General features: G+C 45.2%; 1 protein-coding gene across 1 annotated transcript in view; it reads left to right on the top strand.

The window, feature by feature from the left end:
* Nucleotides 1-365: 365 nt before the first annotated feature.
* Nucleotides 366-9,729, top strand: part of ZC3H12D (zinc finger CCCH-type containing 12D) — a 55,054-nt gene continuing 45,690 nt past the window's right edge. The window contains exon 1 of the mRNA XM_082249363.1: nucleotides 366-777. Within this exon, the coding sequence (XP_082105489.1) occupies nucleotides 467-777 (311 nt within the window). The 5' untranslated portion in view covers nucleotides 366-466. The remainder of the gene's footprint in view (nucleotides 778-9,729) is intronic.

The raw sequence follows: 9,729 nt of genomic DNA, 5'->3' as shown, positions 1-9,729 counted from the left end.
AGAAAAAGTAAGAAAAAAAAAAATCAAACTTACCAGTGCGTTGGGTTCATAAAAATCAGTAATTACTTTAGTGTGCTAATTTTCATTAGTCATGTTTTCACATTGCTACACAGCAGTGAAAACAGCAACATTTGGCTGCTAGACAGCTATGACTAATAGAAAATCCCCTAGTTATTTGTAACATGACTTCCTGACCCAAAATTATAAAAAAAAAATGTAAAACCATGTGATGCGGCTTGTTTCATTGTTCTTATTAAAGTTCACTGACATTCTCTTTCTTTTTCTCTGATCTGGAACAGTTACATTTACTTTCATTCACTGCCACGCCAAGTGCTCACCAAAGCAGAATGTAGCTGGAAAAAAAACACATTCAGTGCTTTCCTGGAAATCCTTTGGACCCATCTGATTTGTAAAAGCAAATGAGAAAAGCAAATAAAAACTATTCTACTGAGCCCAACTCAACAACATGAATGGACAAGACAGAAAACTAGTTTGGTTTCAAAAACTTGGCTATGCAGAAGAAGATATAAAGAAAGCATTGGAGAAGCTGGGTGAGAAGGCACTGGATAACGATGTTTTACAGGAGCTTATAATTACAGGAAACATAGCGCAAGCTGGCAGAGATGCAGCGTCGCCAAAAACATTCATGCCAAGGCTGGTGGCTCGTGGGTGCATCGACACAGAAGACACTGAACTAAGAAATCATACCGAGGACAGCAACCATACTTCCAACAATTTAAGAGCTATAGTCATAGATGGTAGCAATGTAGCAATGAGGTAGGGATTAATCTGTTCTCAATTTTTTTTATAAGTCTTGTACATCATAATTAGGGTTGAGCGAACACCTAGATGTCCGTGTTCGACGGGTTCGGCCGAACTTTAAAAAAAAGTCCGGGTCCGTGTCCCGGACTTTTACCGAACTTTTCCCGGACACCGAACCCCATTGAAGTCAATGGGGACCCGAACTTTAAGGCACTAAAATGGCTCTAAAACACCAAAGGAAAGGGCTAGAGTGCTGCAAATGGCAGCAAAACGTAATTAAGAGCATGGCAAGTGCTCTGCAAACAAATGTGGATAGGGAAATAACTTAAAACAACAAAAAAAAAACAGAAAAATAAAACAATGTTCTTCTTCATCTCTGAAGGACGAGGCCCATATGGAGTAGGAGGGAGGTTGAGGTGGTGGTGGATGTGGCGGTGACATAGGCGTGCGCACAGGGTGTGCTGGGTGTGCCTGGGCACACCCTAATCACCTAGGGCACATAGCATTGCCAGTGAGGAGATGGGAAAGATCTCCCTGGGACCTGCTCTGCTCTATTTCTCCTTGCCTACAGGTACATGGCCCCGATACATTACTCTCCCTGCTGGCAAACACATGCATGTGTATTTCAACTTTGGGGTGCACACCTTAATGCAATAGGCTGCGCACACCTATGGGCGGTGTAGGTGGAAGCGGCGGTGGAGGAGGACCAGGGCCGGATTAACAGCATCATGGGCTTGGTGCTGAGGATTTTGAAGGGCCTTAAGGGCCGTGCCTTGCCATGCACCCAGAGGAGGAAGGGTGCAGCCATGCATGCCTAATTCAACATGGGATGCTGTCTCTGAAGCCCATAAACACATCCATGCATCGCCAACTGTCCCTCCTTGTCCGGCCTTCACGCTGTGTGGGGAGGTTCTGAGGGTGCTGCCTGGGGAAGCGAGCATAGAAGCCAGACTTCTGTGTTTACAAGTGACAGAAGAGCGGTAACAGTGAATATGGCCAACCCGGGGCCTATATAAAAGGTAGGGGCCTGGAGCTGCAGCTCCAATAGCCCCTACATTAATCTGGCCCTGAGGAGGAGGACGAGGTAGCCAACACTGCTTCTTTTCAAAAATTTTAAATGAGGGTACACCCCAAAAGAGTGAGAAAGAGCAAAAATGGAACAATGGGTGGGTAAGGTCGGTATCCATTGCTATTCTGCATAAGGTACGGAAAAGTCCCGTGGGATCCATGCCTGGTTCATTTTAATGAACGTGAGCTTGTCCACATTGTCTCTGGACAGGCGGCTGCGCTTGTCTGTTATAACGCCCCCAGCCGTGCTAAATACCCGTTCAGATAATACACTGGCTGCAGGGCACGCCAGCACCTCCAAGGCGTAAAGGGCAAGCTCAAGCCATGTGCCCAATTTGGAGACCCAGAAGTTGAAGGGGGCAGACCCGTCATTCACTACATGTAGGCGTGTGCACACATACTGCTCCACCATGTTGGTAAAATGCTGCCTCCTGCTAAGACGTTCCATCTGAGCTGCTGGTGCTGCTGTTTGTTGTGGCGTGCTGACAAAGCTTTTCCACATTTCGGCCATGCTAACCCTGCCTTCTGAGGTGCTGGCGGTGCCCTGGTTGCGTTGGCGACCTCCTCCTCCTCCTCCTCTGCCTTGTGCTTCCACTGTGGCCCCGCTGTCAGATGGGAATGCCAGCAGCATGGCGTCTACCAGCGTGCGCTTGTACTCGCGCATCTTGCGATCGCGCTCCAGTGAGTGAATTAAGGACGGTACGTTGTCCTTGTAACGGGGATCCAGCAGCGTGGCCACCCAGTAATCAGCACAAGTTAGAATGTGGGCAACTCGGCGGTCGTTGTGGAGACACTGCAGCATGTAATCGCTCATGTGTGCCAGGCTGCCCAGAGGCAACGAAAGGCTGTCCTCTGTGGGAGGTGTATCGTCCGTGTCCTCTGTATCCCCCCAGCCACGCACCAGTGATGGCCATGAGCTGGCCTGGGTGCCACCCTGCTGTGAACATGGTTCCATCTCCTCCTCCAGCTCCTCCTCCTCCTCATCCTCCTCATCCTCCAGAACTGTGCCCCTGCTGGACAATTGCGTCCCTGGCGTTTGCGTGTGCAGGAACCCACCCTCGGAGCCCCTTGCGAATGACTGCCCTGAAAGCCTTGGAAATGTTACCTCTTCATCCTCCTCCTCCTCCTCATCCTGTGCCACATCCTCTTCCATCATCGCCCGAATTGTTTTTTCAAGGAGGCATAGAAGTGGGATAGTTAAGCTGAGAACGGCGTCATTGCCACTGGCCATGTTGGTGGAGTACTCAAAACAGCGCAACAAGGCACACAGGTCTCGCATGGAGGCCCAGTTAAATTAAATAGCGGAATAGAAAATATGATCCAAAAAAAGTGTATGTATATCACACGTACACAACCACACTGGGCCCCAATTACTATTGTTTGTACCCCTAAAAGGCTAGATGAGGAGTAGGGGGAGTATGGAACAGGCAGCACCCTCAAACCTTCAGAAGTATGAGATGAACCCCAACAACTTGGAAAGGTGGATCTCTCTCACACGTACCGACACAGACTATCCCGCAATTCAATTGATCCTCAAAGGTTTTTATTGAATAGCGGAATAGGAAATATGATCAAAAAAAGTGTATGTATCTCGCACGTACACAACCACACTAGGCCCCAATTACTATTGTTTGTACCCCTAAAAGGCTAGATGAGGAGTAGGGGGGGTATGGAACAGGCAGCACCCTCAAACCTTCAGAAGTATGAGATGAACCCCAACAACTTGGAAAGGTGGATCTCTCTCACACGTACCGACACAGACTATCCCCCAATTTAACTGATCCCCAAAGGTTTTTGATTAAATAGCGGAATAGAAAATATGATCCAAAAAAAGTGTATGTATATCACACGTACACAACCACACTAGGCCCCAATTACTATTGTTTGTACCCCTAAAAGGCTAGATGAGGAGTAGGGGGGGTATGGAACAGGCAGCACCCTCAAACCTTCAGAAGTATGAGATGAACCCCAACAACTTGGAAAGGTGGATCTCTCTCACACGTACCGACACAGACTATCCCCCAATTTAACTGATCCCCAAAGGTTTTTGATTAAATAGCGGAATAGAAAATATGATCCCAAAAAAGTGTATGTATATCACACGTACACAACCACACTGGGCCCCAATTACTATTGTTTGTACCCCTAAAAGGCTAGATGAGGAGTAGGGGGAGTATGGAACAGGCAGCACCCTCAAACCTTCAGAAGTATGAGATGAACCCCAACAACTTGGAAAGGTGGATCTCTCTCACACGTACCAACACAGACTATCCCCCAATTTAACTGATCCCCAAAGGTTTTTGATTAAATAGCGGAATAGAAAATATGATCCAAAAAAAGTGTATGTATATCACACGTACACAACCACACTAGGCCCCAATTACTATTGTTTGTACCCCTAAAAGGCTAGATGAGGAGTAGGGGGAGTATGGAACAGGCAGCACCCTCAAACCTTCAGAAGTATGAGATGAACCCCAACAACTTGGAAAGGTGGATCTCTCTCACACGTACCGACACAGACTATCCCGCAATTCAATTGATCCTCAAAGGTTTTTATTGAATAGCGGAATAGGAAATATGATCAAAAAAAGTGTATGTATCTCGCACGTACACAACCACACTAGGCCCCAATTACTATTGTTTGTACCCCTAAAAGGCTAGATGAGGAGTAGGGGGGGTATGGAACAGGCAGCACCCTCAAACCTTCAGAAGTATGAGATGAACCCCAACAACTTGGAAAGGTGGATCTCTCTCACACGTACCGACACAGACTATCCCCCAATTTAACTGATCCCCAAAGGTTTTTGATTAAATAGCGGAATAGAAAATATGATCCCAAAAAAGTGTATGTATATCACACGTACACAACCACACTAGGCCCCAATTACTATTGTTTGTACCCCTAAAAGGCTAGATGAGGAGTAGGGGGGGTATGGAACAGGCAGCACCCTCAAACCTTCAGAAGTATGAGATGAACCCCAACAACTTGGAAAGGTGGATCTCTCTCACACGTACCGACACAGACTATCCCCCAATTTAACTGATCCCCAAAGGTTTTTGATTAAATAGCGGAATAGAAAATATGATCCCAAAAAAGTGTATGTATATCACACGTACACAACCACACTGGGCCCCAATTACTATTGTTTGTACCCCTAAAAGGCTAGATGAGGAGTAGGGGGAGTATGGAACAGGCAGCACCCTCAAACCTTCAGAAGTATGAGATGAACCCCAACAACTTGGAAAGGTGGATCTCTCTCACACGTACCAACACAGACTATCCCCCAATTTAACTGATCCCCAAAGGTTTTTGATTAAATAGCGGAATAGAAAATATGATCCAAAAAAAGTGTATGTATATCACACGTACACAACCACACTAGGCCCCAATTACTATTGTTTGTACCCCTAAAAGGCTAGATGAGGAGTAGGGGGAGTATGGAACAGGCAGCACCCTCAAACCTTCAGAAGTATGAGATGAACCCCAACAACTTGGAAAGGTGGATCTCTCTCACACGTACCGACACAGACTATCCCGCAATTCAATTGATCCTCAAAGGTTTTTATTGAATAGCGGAATAGGAAATATGATCAAAAAAAGTGTATGTATCTCGCACGTACACAACCACACTAGGCCCCAATTACTATTGTTTGTACCCCTAAAAGGCTAGATGAGGAGTAGGGGGGGTATGGAACAGGCAGCACCCTCAAACCTTCAGAAGTATGAGATGAACCCCAACAACTTGGAAAGGTGGATCTCTCTCACACGTACCGACACAGACTATCCCCCAATTTAACTGATCCCCAAAGGTTTTTGATTAAATAGCGGAATAGAAAATATGATCCCAAAAAAGTGTATGTATATCACACGTACACAACCACACTGGGCCCCAATTACTATTGTTTGTACCCCTAAAAGGCTAGATGAGGAGTAGGGGGAGTATGGAACAGGCAGCACCCTCAAACCTTCAGAAGTATGAGATGAACCCCAACAACTTGGAAAGGTGGATCTCTCTCACACGTACCAACACAGACTATCCCCCAATTTAACTGATCCCCAAAGGTTTTTGATTAAATAGCGGAATAGAAAATATGATCCAAAAAAAGTGTATGTATATCACACGTACACAACCACACTAGGCCCCAATTACTATTGTTTGTACCCCTAAAAGGCTAGATGAGGAGTAGGGGGAGTATGGAACAGGCAGCACCCTCAAACCTTCAGAAGTATGAGATGAACCCCAACAACTTGGAAAGGTGGATCTCTCTCACACGTACCGACACAGACTATCCCGCAATTCAATTGATCCTCAAAGGTTTTTATTGAATAGCGGAATAGGAAATATGATCAAAAAAAGTGTATGTATCTCGCACGTACACAACCACACTAGGCCCCAATTACTATTGTTTGTACCCCTAAAAGGCTAGATGAGGAGTAGGGGGGGTATGGAACAGGCAGCACCCTCAAACCTTCAGAAGTATGAGATGAACCCCAACAACTTGGAAAGGTGGATCTCTCTCACACGTACCGACACAGACTATCCCCCAATTTAACTGATCCCCAAAGGTTTTTGATTAAATAGCGGAATAGAAAATATGATCCCAAAAAAGTGTATGTATATCACACGTACACAACCACACTGGGCCCCAATTACTATTGTTTGTACCCCTAAAAGGCTAGATGAGGAGTAGGGGGAGTATGGAACAGGCAGCACCCTCAAACCTTCAGAAGTATGAGATGAACCCCAACAACTTGGAAAGGTGGATCTCTCTCACACGTACCAACACAGACTATCCCCCAATTTAACTGATCCCCAAAGGTTTTTGATTAAATAGCGGAATAGAAAATATGATCCAAAAAAAGTGTATGTATATCACACGTACACAACCACACTAGGCCCCAATTACTATTGTTTGTACCCCTAAAAGGCTAGATGAGGAGTAGGGGGAGTATGGAACAGGCAGCACCCTCAAACCTTCAGAAGTATGAGATGAACCCCAACAACTTGGAAAGGTGGATCTCTCTCACACGTACCGACACAGACTATCCCGCAATTCAATTGATCCTCAAAGGTTTTTATTGAATAGCGGAATAGGAAATATGATCAAAAAAAGTGTATGTATCTCGCACGTACACAACCACACTAGGCCCCAATTACTATTGTTTGTACCCCTAAAAGGCTAGATGAGGAGTAGGGGGGGTATGGAACAGGCAGCACCCTCAAACCTTCAGAAGTATGAGATGAACCCCAACAACTTGGAAAGGTGGATCTCTCTCACACGTACCGACACAGACTATCCCCCAATTTAACTGATCCCCAAAGGTTTTTGATTAAATAGCGGAATAGAAAATATGATCCAAAAAAAGTGTATGTATATCACACGTACACAACCACACTGGGCCCCAATTACTATTGTTTGTACCCCTAAAAGGCTAGATGAGGAGTAGGGGGAGTATGGAACAGGCAGCACCCTCAAACCTTCAGAAGTATGAGATGAACCCCAACAACTTGGAAAGGTGGATCTCTCTCACACGTACCGACACAGACTATCCCGCAATTCAATTGATCCTCAAAGGTTTTTATTGAATAGCGGAATAGGAAATATGATCAAAAAAAGTGTATGTATCTCGCACGTACACAACCACACTAGGCCCCAATTACTATTGTTTGTACCCCTAAAAGGCTAGATGAGGAGTAGGGGGGGTATGGAACAGGCAGCACCCTCAAACCTTCAGAAGTATGAGATGAACCCCAACAACTTGGAAAGGTGGATCTCTCTCACACGTACCGACACAGACTATCCCCCAATTTAACTGATCCCCAAAGGTTTTTGATTAAATAGCGGAATAGAAAATATGATCCCAAAAAAGTGTATGTATATCACACGTACACAACCACACTGGGCCCCAATTACTATTGTTTGTACCCCTAAAAGGCTAGATGAGGAGTAGGGGGAGTATGGAACAGGCAGCACCCTCAAACCTTCAGAAGTATGAGATGAACCCCAACAACTTGGAAAGGTGGATCTCTCTCACACGTACCAACACAGACTATCCCCCAATTTAACTGATCCCCAAAGGTTTTTGATTAAATAGCGGAATAGAAAATATGATCCAAAAAAAGTGTATGTATATCACACGTACACAACCACACTAGGCCCCAATTACTATTGTTTGTACCCCTAAAAGGCTAGGAGTAGGGGGAGTATGGAACAGGCAGCACCCTCAAACCTTCAGAAGTATGAGATGAACCCCAACAACTTGGAAAGGTGGATCTCTCTCACACGTACCAACACAGACTATCCCCCAATTTAACTGATCCCCAAAGGTTTTTGATTAAATAGCGGAATAGAAAATATGATCCCAAAAAAGTGTATGTATATCACACGTACACAACCACACTAGGCCCCAATTACTATTGTTTGTACCCCTAAAAGGCTAGGAGTAGGGGGAGTATGGAACAGGCAGCACCCTCAAACCTTCAGAAGTATGAGATGAACCCCAACAACTTGGAAAGGTGGATCTCTCTCACACGTACCAACACAGACTATCCCCCAATTTAACTGATCCCCAAAGGTTTTTGATTAAATAGCGGAATAGAAAATATGATCCCAAAAAAGTGTATGTATATCACACGTACACAACCACACTAGGCCCCAATTACTATTGTTTGTACCCCTAAAAGGCTAGGAGTAGGGGGAGTATGGAACAGGCAGCACCCTCAAACCTTCAGAAGTATGAGATGAACCCCAACAACTTGGAAAGGTGGATCTCTCTCACACGTACCAACACAGACTATCCCCCAATTTAACTGATCCCCAAAGGTTTTTGATTAAATAGCGGAATAGAAAATATGATCCCAAAAAAGTGTATGTATATCACACGTACACAACCACACTAGGCCCCAATTACTATTGTTTGTACCCCTAAAAGGCTAGGAGTAGGGGGAGTATGGAACAGGCAGCACCCTCAAACCTTCAGAAGTATGAGATGAACCCCAACAACTTGGAAAGGTGGATCTCTCTCACACGTACCAACACAGACTATCCCCCAATTTAACTGATCCCCAAAGGTTTTTGATTAAATAGCGGAATAGAAAATATGATCCCAAAAAAGTGTATGTATATCACACGTACACAACCACACTAGGCCCCAATTACTATTGTTTGTACCCCTAAAAGGCTAGATGAGGAGTAGGGGGAGTATGGAACAGGCAGCACCCTCAAACCTTCAGAAGTATGAGATTGTGTTCACTGTACCCCACAAAGATTGAGTTCACTGCACCCCACAATGATTGTGTTCACTGCACCCCACAAAGATTGTGTTCACTGCACCTCACAAAGATTGTGTTCACTGTACCCCCCAAAGATTGTGTTCACTGCACCCCACAAAGATTCTGTTCACTGTACCCCACAAAGATTGTGTTCACTGCACCCCAAAAAGATTGTGTTCACTGCACCCCAAAAAGGATGTTGTTCACTGCACCCCAAAAAGGATGTTGTTCACTCCACCCCAAAAAGATTGTGTTCACTGCACCCCACAAAGATTGTGTTCACTGCACCCCAAAAAGATTGTGTTCACTGCACCCCAAAAATGATTTTGTTCACTGCACCCCAAAAAGGATTTTGTTCACTGCACCCCAAAAAGGATGTTGTTCACTCCACCCCAAAAAGATTGTGTTCACTGCACCCCACAAAGGATTTTGTTCACTGCACCCCAAAAAGATTGTGTTCACTGCACCCCAAAAAGGATGTTGTTCACTGCACCCCAAAAAGGATTTTGTTCACTGCACCCCAAAAAGATTGTGTTCACTGCACCCCACAAAGGATTTTGTTCACTGCACCCCACAAAGATTGTGTTCACTGCACACCAAAAAGGATTGTGTTCACTGCACCCCA

The sequence above is a fragment of the Pelophylax lessonae genome (assembly GCF_965119305.1).
Source record: "Pelophylax lessonae genome assembly, chromosome: 3".
Classification (NCBI taxonomy): domain Eukaryota; kingdom Metazoa; phylum Chordata; class Amphibia; order Anura; family Ranidae; genus Pelophylax; species Pelophylax lessonae.
Note: the sequence above shows the minus strand (reverse complement) of the source record. Positions and strands in the feature narration are given on the sequence as shown.